Source organism: Galleria mellonella, unplaced genomic scaffold (assembly GCF_026898425.1).
Source record: "Galleria mellonella isolate WM207_F2 unplaced genomic scaffold, CSIRO_AGI_GalMel_v1 utg266, whole genome shotgun sequence".
In the NCBI taxonomy this organism is placed as follows: Eukaryota; Metazoa; Arthropoda; class Insecta; order Lepidoptera; family Pyralidae; genus Galleria; species Galleria mellonella.
Window position 1 is genome coordinate 1,261,690 of NW_026442061.1, and position 22,449 is coordinate 1,284,138.

The 22,449-nt window shown below is 33.6% G+C and overlaps 1 protein-coding gene across 2 annotated transcripts in view; it reads left to right on the forward strand.

The window, feature by feature from the left end:
- The window catches only part of LOC113515985 (atypical protein kinase C), a 297,975-nt gene that overhangs the window by 1,530 nt on the left and 273,996 nt on the right, over positions 1–22,449 (forward strand). Inside the window, exon 3 of one of the 2 annotated variants that reach the window (XM_052895214.1) lies at positions 900–1,020. In XM_052895214.1, the coding sequence (XP_052751174.1) occupies positions 900–1,020 (121 nt within the window). Of the gene's footprint in view, positions 1–899; positions 1,021–9,425; positions 9,656–22,449 lie in introns of those variants that run through there. The other variant, XM_052895211.1, reaches the window with a different exon arrangement.

Sequence of the window (22,449 nt, forward strand, 5' to 3'; positions counted from 1 at the left end):
AATATCTGGATGCATAGTTCAAAACTTCTAGACCAGAAATAGTTTTGAAAAGTATCCTAACTCATATGTACAACAGCCCAAATGAGAGGCTAAGCACGGAAAAGAGAGTCCAATTTACATTACATTTACGAAAACTATCCTAAAGTGATCCTAATATGTCTTGATATCTAATGAAATGAAATCTCTTTTTTTTATACAACTTAGAATGGCAAACAAGCTGACGGCCCACCTGATGGAAAGTGGTAACCGTCGCCTATAGACATGAGACATGACATAGCTTTCGAGCTCGACGAGTACCATGGACATAACAGAGTATACTGTTTCGCCCATGATACCCCCTATGTGTTGCCATTCCTGAGGACTCAGGTGTTATTCCTCTGTACTCAGTAAATTCACACCATATTCCACCCTTCAAACCGAAACACAGCCATGCAAACACAACTGCTTCACGGTTGAAACACGAATGGGACAGAGGTACCCAAGCAATCGACTTTTGTACAAAGTCTCCCTCTGGTAAATAATATCTGGTATATAAATAATCTCATTTATAATATAGCAATTTGTGAGAATAATTATTTTTTTAACCTTCTGACCGTGCATACCGCGATTTCCGCGTGCGGTATCTATTAGTTTAATTTTACACATCCCGTGATTTAGACATGCTTGCATTGTTTATGTTTATTGACTTTATCCCGCGATTTTTGTTTTGATAGATTGATATTATTTCTCAGAATCTCGCTAGATGTCTAGATACTACTATTTGTTGTCAAAGCAATGTGTTTTATTGTTGTGAAAAAAAAATACACGGTCAGAGGGTTAATAGTGATTCCTAAAAATAATTGTGCTGAATGTTTATTATTATTATTTTTATATTATATGAAAATAATTTGACATGACAGGTGTTTACTATGAAGTGGGTGGATGAGGAGGGAGATCCATGTACCATCTCTACTCAGCTGGAGCTCGACGAGGCGCTTAGGCTGTATGAACTAAATCGGGACTCGGAACTGACTGTACATGGTATGTACTATTTATAAATTGGCTAATCCACATTATAATTGCATGGAAATAACGTTATAGACCTTTAGGCACCTATTGGAGAAGTGCCGATTCTATCAGTATCTGTGTCTGTGTTTGTAGAATTATATATGTATGTGTAGGACAATTAAAAATGTCATAAGGCGAAACTGGTGAGCTATTAACTAAAAATAATATAGATAGATGAACGAATCCAATATTAATTTTAGTAATGGTCACTATAAATTTAATACATCATACTGGGCAACAAACCGATGTCTAGTTTGTTCCTAAATAACATCTGCAACAAGTGTTTAAGTACGATGTAGTAGCAAATTCGGATCCGGCTCAAAGGACCAAGAAATTGAATAAAATTCACTGTAAAGTAGATATAAAATTTAGGTACCAAAATGGCTACACGATCGAAACTGTTGTTGTTTAAACAAATCTATACCATTAGCACTCTTTAGTGTTTTTAAAAATAATAGTCTAATTATCTCTCTTAGCTCTTAGTGTTTAAGATCTTATTATTCAATGCCACGGGTAATTACCACTTATTAGACGTATTAGCACTAATTTACTACTATCATACGTGTATAATTCGCTATGTACTTATACAATATCTCGTATACTTCAAGCTGAAATGGCGTCATCATGTACCACGCTGCCATTACTGCATAATCAGATGATATTTATGTGTCTTATACTGATTTCTTATATATTTTCAAATGACAAACAAACTAACAGCTTTCCTGTTGGAAATATGGTAAGTGTTGCCTATAGATATCAACTACAAGCCCCATGAATATTATAGAAAATACTGGAATCTTATTACCCCTCATATATTCCCAATACTAAGAACTAAGATATTATGCTTGGGTATCCTGAGTGAGTGAGTGAGTATACTTTATTTGCATTATACAATATAGGAAATAAGCAAGGCAATTTACAAACACAACGATACAATTGTATAAGTACAGTAAGGCGGTCTTATTGCTGAGAGCGATCTTTTCAAGACAACCTTAAGGTAATGGACTAATTGTTATTTCATTATTATGTCCTTTCAAAATAGCCGTGCGAGCACAGTTATTTGGCACTAGAAACACGAGTAAGACAAAGTTATAAAACTTACAACAGCTATCGTCACGGTCGCCAAAATGATCAATTTGGTAAAAATACAAATAATAAATAAAATTGTTAATTCTTTTTTAATTTGTAGATATGAGATGCACAAACAAGATGGTAATTCGACCATAGACAAGAAAGATAAATAAAAAGTAATTGACAAGCAAAAAACGGCGCAAGAGCCTCATAAATTCTCATTCCCGTGTAGTCTAGAGTATATAAAAATGACATAGTTCATGAATCGTAGACACCTGTAGTAGAACATTGAGTCGAGCGTAATAAAGTTATAGAGATAGTATTGAATAATAAAGTGATAAGTAGGTACTATTACAGGTTGTACATTTGTACTATACTAGCTTTTGGTTTGGATAATAAAAATCACATCCAAATTGGTGCAATATTTTTGCGTGATACCAGAACAATATACAGACAGACAAAGTTTCCAAGAGTTTATTGTTTTGGCATCTATTGATTTTTTTAAGAACTTTTATATTTTTTTTTTCTTAAATACTTCCCATACACAGACATCGATAAGTTACAATTTTATTGTATTAGTAAGATAATTAGGTACATCTTGTTACACAATATAATAGACGTACATTTTTGTACATATTGTCTTATGTACATATAAATATTAAAGATATATTGCGCGCAATAAATACACTACATTCTTATAAAATCCAATTTCTTCTAATCTCAGATAAAGTACAATATCATCGGACCTAAGATAAATATTTATACACAAACACATGATAAGATAAATTTTATTCAAATAGACTATGCACTTTTATAACGACGTTATTGGATTATTCTAAAAAAAAGTCGACTCAGAAACTTCATAGAAAATACATAATAAAAATATGTGTCGTAAAATATTAACGATAATAAAAATAGGTCTGACATGTTTAATTTTGATTAAAGTTCCTATAACAACAAAAACCCCTAGAGTTTTCCGCTCTGCAAATTTAAAACCTGACTAGATCATCTACTACAAACATATCATCTTTATCATTTCATCATCATCATCATATCAGCTTTTAACTGTCCACTGCTGAACATAGCCTCCTCCTAGGGGGGTTTTGTCAATAGTTGTTACGCTTGGCAGACGGATTGGCAACCGCAGTTAAATATCAAACTGCAAATAGACGATGTGATTAGAGTCGGTAATGCGCGCGTGATATTCTTGGTGTTACAGGCATCCATAGGCTACGGTAACCCCGTTTACCCTTAGACGAGCCGTATGTTACAACCACATTTGTATAAAAAAAAAAAAACCTTTGATATATGAAAAATAATCCTTAATTAATCTCAAAATCTAAAACCTACCAAAAATATCATCTATCATCACCAAATACCATCCGTTATGCAAATTCTTTGGAGGACCTTCTAATCGAAATAAGGTCCTGTTTAATAGAAATCTGTCGAGACTAATTTAGGGTCAAATATTATAACTCAAATTACTTGCTGGTGCTAACAACTGTGTCCAATATTTAGAGTTTCTTGTGCCTATGGTTCTAACATTGCATTATATTTTGGTATGCCAGTACGGTGCTGATGTATGAGTATATTTCTAGTTATATAGGAGTCCGTTGTATTTTGTTTTTAAATATTTCGTATATTTTATAAATATTCTCTTGCATATTCATAGATGTCATAAAAAATGACAATAGCCACCGTGTCGAAATCGTTCAGAAAAAGCAATTTAATCGAAGTTTTCTTTGCCATTAAGAAACAGTCGCCTCGGGCCCTTTGACCGAAAATATAAAGAAAATTCTAAATTTGGATAGCGTTCGTATCTGGTATTAACATAAATGAATAATTTATTTGCAAATACATAAATTATTTATTCTCAACTGCCGCCGCTACGAGTTTCCGTGTCACTTGTTTGTCTGATTGCAAACAAAACGTTAAAAGCTGCGGCGAGCGCCTTATCGCGTCGGCAGTTCCGATGACACCCCCGTACGTACTTATCGACATCATTTTGCATATGCCACGCTGTTTACCCGGCCGAGTATACTGTAAGTTCTCGCCATAAAATCCTTATCTGCCAGCAATGCGAGACCGCCACCCATTTCCATATTCAGATTGGCATTTCGTCGAGCGGTATTTTCTGTTCTCCATTTCACCCAAACCACTGATCAAGCGTATCCAGTCACGTCCGCTTGTGATTCCGTTGTAATATCTTCGTGCCGTCTATTGTTTTATCTTTGACGTCACAGTGAATTTCTTTTTGATGTAACTTAGAATGGAAAATAACCCACCTGATGGTATATGGTAAACGTCGCTTATAGACAGGAACGTGGATGGTGTCATACTTTACTCTGTCACAGAATAAATATAACGGTGTTGCTATTTCTAAAAACTGCTTCATTGCCTCTGTACCCTATAAAATCACTACCTTATCGAACACCATTTAAACGGAAATCCTCCCATGTTGCTTCACGGCTGAAATACAAAATAATGTATGTCTTGTGTTATTCCAGTTAATTCGCTTTCCAGTCCCATTTGTTACGTGTATCTTTTATTTTATGCGACCTAGGACATATATTTGCGGGGTGGTGAATCGGAGATTTCGCGAGGCGGCCGGGCAAGTTGGCGCACGTTCCCAACAGAGGGTAAATAAAACGGAAGCGGCCCAAACTTGTATGCAAACAGTGGAGGAACTTGCTCTAATAAAGTGCAAACATTGCGGTACGCTTTGGCGCCCAACGTGGGACAGAGTTTGTGCGACGTTTGTCGCCGTTGCGCAATTAGGGATATTTTAATTAACTTTGTGAGCGTTATGAACGCCAATTTTGAATCCTATTCTGTTAATTGAATGCGTGGCCCGCTCTCGAATGGGACAGCCATTGTTTGCTTATTGCTATTCGTTTAAGTCCACCAGGCTTGTTGGTTTGTTGAATCCTGTATGGTGATAGGACCCTTATTAAATACGCCCGTTTCGTAAGAGCTTTTGCGAAATTTTATTAGAATTTATTAAATACCAGTAGATAAAGGTTCAATTCATTTATCTACAATTATTTTAGTACAGTTTGTTTTGTTAAACAAAAATGTCATATTTAAGTATATTGAATATCTAAATCATGCCACAGATTATTTTAAAATAATTCCAAAGGAGGTTCGGTTTACAAATTTTTCTGTTTTTTTTTTTTGTGATTACGTTACCAAATCTGCAGCTTGGAACTGAAGATTCTTGTTGTAAAGGATAGAGTTTACTATCGTCTTGGTCCTACTTTAATTTTATGTCGACCGAAGGGTTCATTTTTCCTTGTGGAACAAAAACTTCTCTACATGAAGTCGGTTAAAAGAAGTTTACTTGAGCACCTTTCCGTGTTCTGTATTCAAAAGGTGTTTTGTAACTATTAAAATTGCTATTTTTTTATATAGAAAAATGTACTTACATGTGTATAATATTAAAAGCAACGTCGGAGTATAACAGGTAACACGAGTCGCGACATCATGACGTCACTCCAACGCTAATTAACGTACCTCGTGTAATATCCCGCCGCCCGCGAACTTTCACGAGCCGTCGTATTATATTCATAGTGTCATCGCTGCGACGGAATACTTTAACAACGTCGCATATGCCTATCATTACATTACTATCCTGGGAATTTCATGTTCATATTCGCATCACCTAATTTTCAACTACTTCAAAAAATAGCAGTTTCTTAAGTAGCAAGTATTGTTTGTTTGTATGTTACGCAATATCTTCACACATTGTAAAATGATTTTGATAGTTATTTTACACAACCGACAGAATTTTTTTAAGTGTTAATCCTACATTAATTTTATTTTATATTACGTTTTAATTTATCACTCATGTGCACGTGAATTTAAATGGGTTTTGTATGTATTTCTAAAAAAAATTGACATTTTATTTATGTAGTATTTTGTAATGTTACTTTTAATAAAATATTTTTTTTAATGTAATTAGGAACGGCAAAGAAGATAACCTTCCTAGTATAATGTGATGTCTAACGGCTGTCTATAGACATGAACTGCACCATAAATTTTATAGAGTAGCGTCCACGATACCCCTTGTATATTGCAATTCCTAGATTTTTATAATTATAATCTAAATGCAACATTTATTAATATTTCACTTTAGAAATTTTATCACCTGTCGAGACGTGTCGTTACCATAAAGTCGGTAATAGAATAAATCCTACTCTTTGCGCTTGGCCCATATAAATCACCATAATCCACATAACTGACAGCAATATACCCCTGTATTGTAAACAAGAAGGTATATGCAAATTAGGAACGAAAATACAATTATTTACTTTCTTAGATATTACGCCTGTGAGTAGTCGCAAGATAATAGGATTCATGTATACATAATGTTATTCATGAATCGACAATGCCGAAAAACGTATCCATATATTTAGAGATTCACCGAACGCGCCCTGATGTTTCCTAATTTGATACATAGCGAGGAAACATCTTAGATATAGGCATAGAATAACTTACATTTATTATACTAGCACATAAAGTAAGTGTTCTATGAGTGACATTGAATATTTTTTTATATAAAAATTTAGGTCTTATATAAATTAATACGGCGTGTTCATCTCAAGAATCAAGGCCAAGATTGGAAAATGTCAGAAAATTTGGTCAATTCTAAAAAGCCGTTTCTTTGAACCTTCTTCTAAAATCAAATTCAATTTCATATCACAGCGAAATCTTTATTTTAAGGACCGGTATGAACTTCTAATACACTTAAGTCAAAACTACTATTAATATGTAAAATATATGCTATAAGAAAATCGTAATTTCGCAAAACTATCAAGCCAAAATATCAGATTAGAGTTAATTTTATAGGAATGGCACCTCAAAAAGAGTAAAAGACGGTGTTTAACGTTGGGGCATAGCTGGAGCTCTTCTAGGAATAGGGGAAACGTAATTTAGTGCCTTTTAATCCCTCAATAATGTAGGTCTGTACGTTTACAATAAAGACGGCCTGGTTTGTTGTGGCACATAAATTCTTGAATACTCCTCTTAAGATATCTAAAAGCATGTGAATTCTCGGGCTTCATATTACGAACGAAGTTCAATTCAGGGGTCATTTGGAGGAGAAAGCGAAACTGCCTTTTAAAAAACTTGGGGTTCTGAACAAGGCAAAGGATAGTATAACTCCTCAGTATAGACTCCCTTCTTTACAAAGCCCAAATTTGCCCACATATGGATTACTGCTCACATCTTTGGATAGGAGCACCCTAATATGACGTTATAGCGTCAAGCTGTATAAGATGTCGATGATCCCATGTTGACTAATGATTTCTACTATTGTACCTCTCGCCATAGAGTTGGATTTCACCTTCATTTCTTGAGTGCATGGCATGGTACAACTGTCCTTGCATCCCGTTCATTACTACCGCGTATTTTTAGGTTGTGGAATGAGCTCCCGTCTTCAATTGTTCCCTTTACAATATAATATGAGCAGTTTTAAAATGTGCCCATAAACATTTAAAAGGCCGGCAACGAACAAGCAACGCTTGTCGTATTACAGGTGTTCATGGGCGACTGTAGCCGTTTTCCATCAGAGGGACCGTCTGCTCGTTTGTCTCCCTAATAATATATATATAAAAAACTCGAACCCAATTTTTTAAATTATCTAGAGATTCACCGAACGCCCTAGAGGATTAAAAAGCACATTACAGGAATTATAATAGGATTCGCTTTGCATAACCCGCCAAATTTAATAGGACTCGCACATTGAGAGCATTATATTAACAGAGTAGAATATTTACATCAGTGGGTTATAAAAAGGAAATCCCATTACGATTCGTGCAATATGGACTTTTTAGTCCCCCTGATGTTTCCTAATTTCATACATAACGAATAACTCACGTCCAGGTTTACAAAATGTGATTAAAAATAATTGCATTCTTTTAAGTTTGAAGTGTACTGCTAGTCAGACTGAACGTTTATCAACCGACTTCAAAAAAAAGGAAGTTCTTAGTTCGGTTGTACTTTGTTTTTTACCTTATTTTTTACCTATAGAAATTTTATCAAAATCGGTTCAGTAGTTTAGTTTTTAAATCAAAACAATTGGTTTAAATTAATGACGGATTTTATTGTGAGGCACAATCGTTAATTATGCTAAAGAAATTTCGGACAAAAAACTACAAAAAATTTTTAATATGTCTAACCGTCAATTTGCCCGTAGTATGAAAGGATCACAGTGTGTCATTTTTTTTTTTTTTTAAATGTTTAGTTTTATTTGTAGAAGACTCTTTTAAAAGTTTTCAAATAATTTAAATTAATTCGAAATCAATCGATAGGTAAATTAATATGTCATTGAATTAACCAATTTAACCACTACTCATACTATAATTATATCGAAATATTCTTGTTGTTTATATACAAAATTTAATATTAATAAAATTGAATTTTAATATATTCTTACTTTTGTGATATTAACTTGTATAAACATTCATAATGTTGCAAACGTTGATTTTCAGTGGAATAATAGTTCATGTCTATTTGTATATATATGTATATATATAAAAAGGGAATTTTATAAATTTACTATGTTTATCGTTTTCGACAATTATTTTGACTTTATTCGTAAGTCTTCTACAAAGGGAGTACGGCGCTTTGCGTCACACAGTCTCGTCGGGCTGCAGTTCGCAGAGCTCGTGAAGTCGGTGGGGTTGGGTGGGCCCCTAACAAGTTACAACAGGGAAAATATTATCATCAGCGTTATAATAAGTATGATCTCTTTACATATGAGTAATTATTGCAGTTGTCGTCTTTAAAGTATAGTTTTTAGGTTCATTGGCTTACAACACTAGATCAACAACGTTGCTAACATTTTAGTTTTGTTTTAGTTTAATGTCGTTACATTAATGAATTCTAGCGAAGTAATATCAATTCTGGAATATGACATGTTATTCATATGTATACCGGGCAATGTTCGCATCAAGAACGCCGTGCCGTCATCGCTCGCGCCAATTTGTATTAATCATTACAAATTACGATCTCCATCCCGCTATGATTCGTCGCAGTTGATCATAAAAAAAAACATCGGAACATCTTGAAACTGGTACCATGAAGTAACACAGTACAATTGTTGTGAAGAAAGAGTTATGTAAACCTTAAACAGTATCTTACTCGCGGGTCATTGTTCGCGGCGAGTGTCCGCCAGTGATTATTGTCATTTCGATCATCGAGTACGCCGGAGGCCGTGACGGCTAATTGACGGCGCGCCGCCGCGCCGTTGCCCGCGCGCACGGGAAACAGTGGCATTGTGAAAATCCGTGCGCGTACGCGTGTTTTTCGCGGCAACGCGCTATCTGAGAGCGATCACTCGGCCGGATAGTATCGTATGCGCGCACCGGCGGCGCCGGCGACAATTTCGCATTTCGAAATGTCCGCGCCGCTGCAGTGAACGTTGTGTTGTGTGTTTACTCGATTTGGTGGCAGTGATTACGCGCGTATAGAATGGAAGCGTCGACCTCGCTGTTTGCACCACTGGTCCCCGCAACAGCGGGCGACAATCGTCCGTGTAAGGTGCTTTTGTGTTTGTTTTGACCCTCGTTTGTGTTTTTAACTTTCCGATGGCGTTCGCCTCCGTTTTTCTTCTCGGCTCTTTGTTTATCGGAGTCGCCGGCCGTCCGAGATAATATCGCGCGGTTGACCCACATCAGGTCCAAGTTTGCACAAGGTGTGGATGTTTCGAAATTTCAACTGTGGGTTTGCGGCGGAGGGTTTCGTTAAACACATACGCCGATAAGAGAGTCGAGTCGTATTGTACACGTGCGAACGGAGTTTTCTGTCCGTTGTTTCCGGATTACAACCATGTTTGTTCAGTGTATGCATGATGAATTCTTTATTGGATACATATATTTATTGAATGGACATGGGTTATCTCTTTTGCACAGAAGGTTTTGTTCTGTTATCTGTAGATGTCTCAGTGCATTCCTACTCGTGTTATGCTGTGTGAAGGCTGGGTTGGCCAGTCTCGTTTCTATGTAACAGTATAATACAAGTACAGTGCGCAAAAAGTGCAAAAAATCTCGGTGACGACACCGCCAAGACAGCCGGTTGAACCAAATAGAACCCGTCCGCGGTCGCCGACTCGTTATATACACGAATTATAAGGAATTAAAACGACTTGATGCATTTTGATCTCCGTCAAAAATGTGAGTTCTTCATAAGTTGATTTAGATATGATAGTGGTTTTTTCTTTTTTTTTATGGGTGAAAATGGCATGCGCTATGGAAATACACCGGCAGGGTACCAGTAAGAGGTGATAGATGAGGATAAAAAGGTTGCAGTTAGTCTAATTTGATGAATTCAACGATAAATTAAACACGGTAGTTTCCAGGGGGAACCGCGTAGACGTCGACCTGATAGGGTATATTGATAGCAATGGGGACTAACCTACCCATTACTAGCAAACCCTTCCCCCGATATGATAGTAGTTGACAATGTTATATACGCCTAAATAGGCTAACATACTATCATATAGCATAAACTCTAGGTACCACTCTCCATCCGGTGGGCCGTCAGCTTGTTTGCCATTATAAGTTGCATAAAAAAAAATCTCAGTCATAAATGCAAGATGGAGGGTAATTCCCTTTTGTTTCTTATATCTTGTGTTATATATACATACATATCTGTCACGCCTGTCTCCCATTAGGGTAGACAGAAACAATGGAACGCCAAATGCTTCGATTTAAACAAACCTCTTTCGCTTCTTCCACATTCATCAATCTTTTCATACACGCTCGCCGGTTACGGGTACTTTTAATTATACAGTGTTATACATTGTTGTCATAGTACAAGATATTTAAAAAAAACGCTTGATTGGTATTGAAACTGTAAAACTTTAAAAGTACATTTCTGGGTTATTATATGGACAGAGATATGATCCCACATATTACGTACGTGGTAGTGTAGTAATATAGTAAGATATTAAAATTTCTATGCTACTAACCTTAATTATACCAGAAACATTAAAATGAAACACCAATAATATTTGCATAATCCGCTTCCAAATTACAACCTTATCTGAAACATAACAAAGACTATTTGTATACTTCTTTGTATAGATACAGAGAAGTATACAAAAGCATGCATCGAGTCCTTGTCGTATCAAGGTTGCCACCTTCGAATCGTCCGATAGAAAGTTCATATATTTTGTTTTTAATTTATTCAACTTATGTTTTGATCGTTTATTAAAGATTAATTAGATTTGCAAAAAATATTGGATAAAAAACTTTTTGTGAAGGTCATTTGCAATAAAGTCATGTACATATCGTAAGTTATTTTGCCAGTGCTTATGCAAATCTTCTTAACAAAAACTTGTTAAGTGATAACCCTACAAGTTGTATACTATGAGATGATACATATTGTAGTTTGTTTTCCTCATACCCCACTAGGTATATAGGTACTATTTAGATAGGCCAATAGCCCCTCGCACAGCCTTGATCTCGCTGGATATTAAGTATGATTCACGAACTGTCCAGTTTAGCTCGCGGTTTATTTACATACGTAATGTGGGGTCTGGTCTGTTTCCATAATTTCACAATGGAATTTCAACCTTATGTCCGCAGCGTAAATGCCTGTGAACAATAAAAATTATGGAACACTTAGCTAGTTTATGCGAATTATATGCGATACTGTAATCGGAATCACATACATTTTTAAATGAAGTATAGAGATAAGAATTGTTCTGTTTAGGTAGGTATTACTTAAGAATGAAAATTAATATATAAATATAGATATTAATTTATTTCAAAAGCAGTGTATTTTATTGAAATCGTCAATCGATATAGTATACATGATAGTATCATCATCACAGTCATGATTTTGCTCTTAGATCAAGTATCAGCGATTTTAATCATCATAAAATTAATATAGAACAAATCCGAGACTGCACTTGACTGCTCAAATTTAAGCTGGACTTCAGTTCGCGTAGTTAACTAACGGCCTATTCTCAATTCGGTTGTATTTGTATATGTTTGTTACCTCATAACTCTGTTAGTTGTAAACCAATTTAGAAAATTATTGTTTTATTATTGTGTAAAATAATTATTGTTTAAAGGATATACTTATAGCTTTGTTTCATAGAAATTTTATCGAATTCGGTTCAGTCTGGTTCAGTTCGGTTAAAACTGTTTTTGTCACAATTGAAATGGTTTTTTTTTTTTTGTGGGACACAATCTTTAATCGTGTACATATTACTAGCAGTATGACAATCCTTATATTATAAATGCGAAAGTGTGTTTGTTTGTTTGTTACACATTGACGCCTTAAAGATTTAATCAATTACTGTGAAATTTGATATACACATACTATAGGGGACTGAAAACTACTTTTTATCCCAGTGAATATATTTCGATTATTTCCAGTCGCAGGTAAAACTAGTATTGTTATAAAAATTATTGTTTTGTTTTTAAATAATTTTCAAGTCGTATATGCCACAGTGTATATTTTGCTTACACCTGCATTGCACACTTAAGTTCGAGAAGGTCGTTATAGATAAATATAGAACACGTGTCTATAACCTAGAATGCGTGAGTGGCATTCTCGATATGCTGATTTGTTGCATTTTTATTCTTACGTATATAGCTATTTGCCATATCATATCAGCCATTAACCATCCACTGATGGACATAGGCCTCGTTGACTCGAACTCGTTGGGTTTCAGTATTGTTTTAAAAGGGACGCCGATGCCCATCCCTCGACCATCAAATTCCCTTAGTCGCCTTTTACGATTCCAATGGAAAAGGAAGGGGTAGCCCATGGACCTTCTATGCAAGGATCACACGGATAGCTAACTACTCATTGCATACTAAATATATCCTGTGTTTTTGCCAGCATAAATTTGAATAAAAATCTTTTGTTATATTAATCTAGGTTATGGTCTGTCTGTGTACTAAACATTCAAACATATGCAGTTGTTTACGCAATGTTTATTACCTAATCGTGTTTAAACGGCTGTATGAAATGAAATGAAATTTGGTACTCGGATAGGCCATATTCCAAATTGATACATTTGATTAATCTATTTAATACAGACTCCATCATCGAAACCTCTCAATTTTTTTTTTGTAAATGTAGGGTAATTATTAAAAAATAAATCTAAAATGACTTTATTTGCACTCCTTGTTTTGTATATTTTTTTTTTTTATTTATGTCAAGAATCTATAAAACTAGAAGTATGAAAAATCTTTTCCCCAATAGTGGAAAAGTATGGGCTTTAAATAAATCTTACTAGTATAGTAACTGGACGATGTACCTCTACAGTAGTATTTTATGTACAATGAAAGATATTTAAGAAATATTGATGTAAGGGATTTTAATAAGAGCAATAGCAGCAAAAACAATAATTTTTAAAAATTTTGTATGTGTCTATGTAGGCCTATCGGTCTGTCTTTGTTTTTTGCATCACGCAGAAATTAATTAACCAAATTGAATACAGTTTTCACAAATATATTTCTGCAGGTTTAATTTAAAATCTGGTATGTGTTGTTTTGATATGCCATCTAGATGTGGTCTGCTTCATTGGTTTCCCTACTTCTGAAATCCACATATATGAGATGAGTAATATATAGCAATATCTATGTATTGTAGTTACAATATATATATATATTAAACTAATAACAAATATTTTAAATCTCTGTTATTAAATATATAATATAGAAATTAAGAACCCGTTTGAAAACAATATAGATATCCAACTGGTTTGGGCGACATCGAAATAAACCATGACCTTGTTATTGGCATTAATGTCCCAAGGAACCTAATATACAGATATTGGAACGGTACCAATATTACCCATCCCTAGTAAGATATCAAGAAGTATTAATATTAATTACGTACTAAATAAAACAATAAAAAGAAACCAAAACCCGCTCAGGATTTGTCCGTCAATGTCAAAATGTATTACCGCATAGACGCTTATCTGGTAAATAAAAAAAAAAGATTTTATTATAAATCTTTTACACTTTCTGTGAAAACAGAAGTAACAAAATGAATGATTCACTTTCACAATTATTATACAGCGACAATGGACCGAAAACAATGGTCTTAAAAATGTTGTCCGTTTACTTGGTTGTGTTTGTTTGAATTGTTGGCTCATTGACCGCGGATTAGCTATTAAGTTGTTTGTCTTAAAATTCCAACGGTAAAAAGAATTTAAATTGATACACGCGCGAAAACGCTGCAGGAACATTGAGCCTCGTCGTGATCAGAGTACACCTACTAATTAACCTATAACTAAAACTAGCTTTTACCCGCAACATGGTCCACGGATGGATTATGTTCACTGAGCGGGATGCAAAATAGCCTATATCCTTCTCCATCCCATTAAATACGTGTATACCAAATTTCATAGTAATTGATTATAGGTAACAAACAAAGTCACTCACATTTATAATATTAGTAAGGATATGAAAAAAAAAAAATGCAGTCAGAATTTATTATTCTATAATTATTTTCTAAATGGAAAAAAAAATTCATTTTTTTTTGGGATGGGTATCGAAGTCAAACGTTTTAGTGCGGAAAGAAGTTTGCGCATTTAATGAAGAGTTAGTAAACCAATGCAAAAAGAAATGAATTATTTATAACATACTTTTCAACCGTCTTCAAAAATAGTTTCTCAAATCGGTTGTTGCTTTGTTACCTTTTAACTCCGTCAATTGTGAACCGATTTAGATTTTTATCTAAAAGGATATATATACATACAAATTGGTTTCGTAGAAATTTTATTAAAGTCGATTGCTTGGGTTCCTCTGTCTCATTCGTGTTTCTACCGTGAAGCAGCTGTGTTTGCATGGCTGTGTTTTGGTTTGAAGGGTGGGATATGGCGTGAATTTACAGGGTACAGAGGAATAACATCCGAGTCCTCAGGAATGGCAACGCATGGGGGGTATCATAGACGAAACAGTATACTCTGTTATGCCCATGGTACTACTCATGTCTATAGGCGACGGTTACCACTTTCCATCAGGTGGGCCGTCCGTCAGCTTGTTTGCCATTCTAAGTTGTATAAAAAAAAATTAAAATAACTACTTTTGCTACAATTGAAGTCGGTATTTATGTGTAACACAATTTCTTTTCTAAAACGTAGGTGGGTACTAGCGTCGTCTATCTCAAAGTATATCTAATGTTTACGAGCGTGTACCAAGACATGTTCGTATACCAACATATCAATTGTCCACGGTTCTCAATCGAGAACCACTTTCACTCAAGGCCGAAAATCACCAGTATCAAGCTACTGTTCTGCATCACTTGTCATGCATGATCCATGCGTCACTTTCACGCACACGCTCCTTTGTTAACGGTCGAAAGAGACGGGAGATGTGCTCACGCGAATCTCGACTGTGTTCGGGAGAAAGTGCGATGTTTATTGCGTTGTGGGTGCAGCAGGATTCGGCTGCACGCGTAAGATAAACAATTTGAGATAATCTTAAATTAATGGTTAATTAAGTAGGTATTTAGCACGCCGTAAACAAGGCTTTTGCATTCATTTTGAGTCTGGTTTTTTGATTGGAATTCTCTAAAATCTATTATTTATACTCGCGGTTTTGTCTGCTTGATCGGTTTGTAGGCATAGATTGATTAGTATAAATTAAGTAGCTCAATGACAGCGAAATCCATATATAAATCTGTTGTGTAGTTTAGAAGATATAAGCGGAGAAACAGATAGACTATTTTATTTTTGTTAAGTAGGTAGTAAACTATAACAACCTTATTTAGCTATATCGTAGCGTAACGATTAGCAATTTTGTATAATTTTATCTATAGCGTAATAGCCGCTGAAGACTAAAGGTCCCAGATATCCCGAAACTAGTCGAACGTTCACGACCGAATTATACGTAAGTTAAACCGGTAGTTATTATGTTGAAATATAATAACCTTGTTTTATGTGAATTTTCGCACCATCAGCTTCGCATTTCATCCTAGATTAGTAATCTGAAGTCAGTGCTAGAGGACTCTCTAATGTACTAATAATGTAGTAAGTGTAATTTATTTATGATAATTAAGATTGTGATTTACAAAAAATCGACTTCAATTGTGACATAATCAGTTATTTTGGTTTAAAACCTAAACCATTGAACTGATTTTGATAAAACTTCTATGGAGCCGATCCTTTTAGATAAAAATAAAGATTTTTCCAAACCAGTTTATGACTGACGGAGTTATAAAGTAACAAATATAGAAAAAAAAAATCAAATTCTGAACTTTTGAAATCGTTGGAAAAAAGAAGAGGATTCAGTATTTTAGATATAAGTAGAATTATAATTAGAAGTTATAATAGCGTATCTCATGTGAACTCGGCATTTTTCTTCGCACGACATAAAATTGCTTGTCACGAAACAAAATAAAAAAAATATCTGTTTCCTTCGAGTTCTAAATTTAAATATTTTTAATCTGAATTGTTTACATTTCAAATAAATGATAAATTGAATGATCGATCGTCCAGTTTATCAGTGTGATTCAATGGTTTTAAGAATTGCAGAGATTGAGGCTGAAAGTGGAGGAATAATAGGTTGTTTCGTGAGATTAATAATAATGAGATAATATTGTCAATATTAATTATTTACATACATACATATGTATCACGCCTATCTCCCATTATTTCACACTGTCACAATTGTCTTTTATATTTATATTCAGTTACTAAAATATTCTTAGTACTTAAGTACTAAGAATATAACATACACTTTATTATTATTTTTTAAATGTTTACAAAAAAAAAACTTAAAAAAAATTATTATTATTATATTATTATTATTTATTATCTGTTTGAGGTTTTCCATGGTAGAGTGGTACCCATGTTGGTTTGCATAAATGAGATCCCTATTTCGACACTCCATCGGGTCGATTTGAGAATCAAAGCGTTTCAGATCTATCCACAGAATGAAAAAGGTTATAAAATATTTTGAATATATGCGTAGGTATAATAAGCGGGCGAATTTTGAAAAAGTTCTCTTCCACCAAAACCATGTAGCGTTAATGACCACAAATGCATCATGCAGAGAGTCCATTGCTGGAAGTTCATAGTATGATAATTATGGTTGTCTATGGCATCTTTCTATTTTTTTTTAAAAGTTAAGTATTTTTTTTGTCAGATTAGTAAAGATATAGACAAACAATTAGCTCCCATAGAGTTTTCTTCACGAAACATAATTTTGGATAATTAATGATAAATATCATGTTTTGCGAAATTTTTGTTATAATCCTCTTTTCTCTGATAATATAAACTATGTACATTCTCTCCTTTTCAAATTTAATAAATAATTATAAATAACTGTATATATTAAATGTAAATATAATATAAACCTACTAATGAAAGTAGAAAAACAGGTTTTTTTTTCGCCATCCGCTTTGTTGATTTTTACATAGCAAATCTTAAAGATAAAGATATATTTATTTAACAAAGTATTAAAACATTAAAATCGACATAAGTTCCTAAATGGGTGAAAATGAATTGTAACGATTTGGAGAAAAAATATTTTATATTTAATTAAAATTTCAAAAATTGTATCTAATAAGCCTGGTTTAAGTGGTAAACCTTAGTTTAATAATTAGTAAGTAATTACTAAAACGATGATAATGGCTAAACACAAGCACCCATGGAATAGAGTCCGAGAGTGCATCGTGCCAATAAGATTTATGCGTGTCGATTTATTTCAATCGAGCAATCGATGCTGACGTCATGCGATCGTTGGCATATCATAAAACAGCAGTAGCTCTTGTGGTTAATGTATCCATTTAGTACAGCAAAGGGTGTGTGCTCACTGGGTAACTGTTTTGAGTGATATATTTACTAATATAAATTTATATAAAGAGGTTTCTTCGAAGTCCGTAACGCGCGTGTGATGCCACTAATATTGCAGGCGTTCATAGGCTATGATAATCGCTTACTATCAAGTGGGCCGTGTGCTTGTTTGCCACCTCAGTGGTGTAAAAAAAATATTGTAAATATGAAAATGAGTTTATTTGTTACCTCTAAGCGCCTTACAGGCTGAACTATGGTATACACGTACCATATGGCATAGAGAAGGATATAGGATATTTGTTGCAGATACAATTTAATGTATGTAAGGATGATTTTTTTTTATTATTGCACGTACTGGCCACTTATACTTTTTTACTATTAAAAATATAATGCATTCTGTCGATTCTATTCAAATTTAGTAAAATGGCTGTTGAAAACATAATATGTATTTTATTTATCTCGTCGTCCATATAAATATATAATAGTTTAGTCGCATTAGCATAGCAATTGTTGCAGTTTTCAACAATATTATTTATCCCGGCAAATCATGATGATCCTGTTAAACGACTAATAAAAACTAGTTATTTATATGAGGGTGTCCAAGCCCAGTGATATACCTACATACAACCCTGTCTATGCCCCACAAAGGTCAACAGTTCGAGTTTACACGATACCAAAAGTTTGTCATTTTAAATTTCTAATTCTCATGTGACGAGGACGGAATTCTTAATATTGGGAACTAGAGAGCCCATTGCTCGTGGGTATATTGCTAGCAATGAGGTCGACCTCCACACGGTGCCTGTTGGAAACCATCTTTTTTAATTTGTGATAAAATCGTCATAAAAGGCCATGTGACTTCATCATCATCCATCACTACTTCCTCGCCAGTCTAAACTAATACCATATAATAGAAGGGGTTATCATTTTGTTCATTCATAACAAATAAACTCTCTGGTGATGGAAAACACCGATGTCCAAAATAAGTCGACAAATGTTGACTATCCCATTAGGGATTATGGCCGTAAGCGTATTTATTTTTTTATTTGTGTAATGTACACGAAGGATCTAAGCGTACTGACTGTTTTCCTGTTTAATCTTCATCTGAGTCCGGTTTTCTTCGTTTGTTTTTTTTATCTTTTCTTTTTTTTTTTATCAGCAAGCAATCAAGATGTTAGTTAATAAAATTAACTAATTTCTAATATAATAAGTACATAAAATATTTTTGTATGTACTTGAAAAATATAGAAAGATCGCAGATACTATGCTTATTATATGTTCAAAAAGGAGTTTCTTAATTTGATAGTTTTTTTTATATAATGCGATATTTTTGGAAATATTTTGAGCAACTTTTTGTAATCAATAGTATTAGACCCATATTGATTTTGTTTCGATGATTACAGTTTTTGTTTTTGTAGAAAAAAAGTATATATAATACTTAAATTATACAATAATAGCTTCGTTATAAGGATACGTTGTGGAGATTGTTTACCAAATATCTAAGAAAAATAAGGAAAACAGAGTATTATAAATATTTTGATTCGATATAAGTAGAGCGGTTTCCGATACCCGATTCCCTGTACCAAAGTGCCACTGCATCAATATGATTAAATAATAGATATACTTATATAAAATACTAATAATTCGCCCTGACTTCGCATAAAAAGATAAATTAGTATTTATTATTATTAGGTTATGGTTATTGAAAACTATATTTTTGATACTTTAGGTTACATTATAGCAATTATTGTAGGAATCTGTAATTTTTTTTAAATAATATTATAGTCTATGTTACTCGCTAATAATGTAGATTTCTATAGACGAAACAATTTTTTAAAATCGGTTTAGTAGTTTTTAAGTTTATTCATTACAATGAAACAAACATACAAAACATTAAATATTTCTTTTTATCGTATTACTATAGTGTAAACAATGTTGAATAGGAGCTTGTTGTTCGTGAGCCAGCAAGACGCACGGTACTTCACTCTTGGCTAGATCGTCACAGAGGGTGGTTGTCGGTCCTTTTATTTTTAAATTCATTAATATAAGTTGATTTGGTCAAATCGTAGACTTTTAGTTTTCTTTATTTCGCATTTATTACAATAAATTCTTTGCGAAACTCGATTGTATAGAGTTTTAATTGATTCTATTCCCATGATGATTGTGAAGTAAATACTAGTAGATACTCTAATAAATCCTTATTACCATTTCTGTTAATCCTACTGATATTATAAATGTAAAAATTTGTAAAGATGTTTGTTCTTCAATCACGATTGAACGGTTAAATGGATTTCAATGAAATTTAAGAGTAGTATACAGATATACCTATATATTGCATTAATGCAGGATAATTTGTATTCTAAGGCTGAGCCCAGGCACAGATAAATATAACTACACGTCTAGATGAATTAGGATAAAAAATATTATAAATTAGAGGTGAGCAATATATATAATATAGCAATATATAGCAATATTGTAGCTACAATAGCTAGATATTGGACCAATAACGAATATACATATAAAATATCGGTTATCCAATATATAATATCGAAATGTAACATCCAATCAAAATTAATCTAGATGTCCGACCAGTGTGGATGGTAACGTAATGTGTGATGAACTTTTTTCCAGAGGAATCCAATATATAGATAACGGATCGGATTCATATTTTTTTTTCTAATGGGTGATAATGGAATGGTAACCCCACCCGCGCTATCGGTATACACTGGCGGGGCACCAGTGAAGGATGATAGGGGAGGATGAAAGCAGGTCAATTAGTCCATCGTGACGAATTCAACAAGAATTGTTTACGATGGTTTCCAGGGGGAACCGCATGGAGGTCAACCTAGTAGGGCATATTGCTAGCAATAGAGCTGTCAAACTCCATTGCTAACAATCCCTTTCCCCCCAACGGATTCATATTACCCATGTCTATTGCTAATGTGAAAGTGAATTATTTTTTATGTTACTTCTCGAATAATCCTCATAAAATTTGACATACGTAACATTTTCTTGGCAAGGAAAACGATATGACCTGTGTGTATTTTTATCCAAACTATTGAATACTATATTTATAGATAATGTAATGGGCACAGCTATGCTAGTTCGATACAAAAATATCTAATGCGATTAATCGATTTGTTCCCACGGGATAACAAAATCGTTATCTTCGAAACACGTTCATCGCAAGTCTGTTACATACCCGTGTGATCTTATAGAAAAATGAGATACGAAAACGTGATTTACTTAAGTGTTCTAGGGTACGTGATTGAGAGAGAAACTAGTTGATACAGACGTTAAAAATCGAGCCATTCTGTACATTTACAGACGTAAATGTACAGAATGGCTCGATTTTTAAAAAAGTAGAATTAAAATGATTTACCTGATTACAAGACAAAGGACGGTAATGTTTTTCAAGCGATGGAATGAAATTCATTAGAGTTATTCTAAGGAAATATTCTAGTGAAATCAAACATATTTCCCAAAATGTTGAGTCTGCCATTTTAACACAACGCGTGCAGCTGCCAAGTCAGTTAGTTAAGAAGAAAAAGTATACTTTATGTAGTATAATTGTAATTTTCAGATGAGATTTTCCGACTATGTTTCTATCTTTCATACTTCTAGAAACCTTGATCTGGTAGTTTTTGTGTGTCGATATGTCAGTTCTTTTTTTCTTTTCTTCTTATATATATCTAAACTAATATTGTTAAAAGAAATTATTTAGTTCGATTGTAATGAATAAAATCAATAACTAATCGATTAAAAAAAAACTTTAAAAAGCTGCATTGTCAGCTAGTAACATGTATTTTATTAAAAAAAAAAACATGCGATTCCGAGGTATATGCGATATACGAGCTTTGTATATTCTTATTAATTCGTTAAGATGTAAAGAGATAACAAAGAAACATACAAATACTTATACAATACACATACTTTCACATTACAATATTAGTAAGGACCAGATACATGTTAAATTGATAAAAGAAATAAATTGCTGTATATATATATATATATTGGAATATTATATGAATCGACAATTCTCCTAACAACCATTCCATGAACATCCAATGTGAGTCTCCCTTTACATTCGCCAAGATAATTGGCCACAATTGAGCACGACGCGGTGCTGATTTAGCGACAATGTAGCTAGCTGCTCGTACTTCCTTTAAAATAATTTATGTGCGTGCCACATCTCATTTTGTCGTATAGTTATAGGCTTACAATGGTTTTTATATATATTTATAGTCTAGAAAGCAAAATAAGAGGTATCGTCATCATCATCCTACCCTTATCGCAATAATTTATTTGAAGTGGGCGTAATATGTTTTGTTCTTCCATTGATCTCCTTTCACTGTCCTTTCCGCATTTATTCCCATTCTGGCCATTTCATTTTTCATAAAGTACATCCATGTCTTTTATAGGTCTTCCTCTGTCCATATAGCCATCCACATTAATACTATTATTAAAATATGCTCTTCATCCCTACGCATCATAGTTAAGAGATAAAGGCATGATAATTCTTTGGTATTGAATAATTTTTTTTTATACCACTGAAGTATTTATTTATT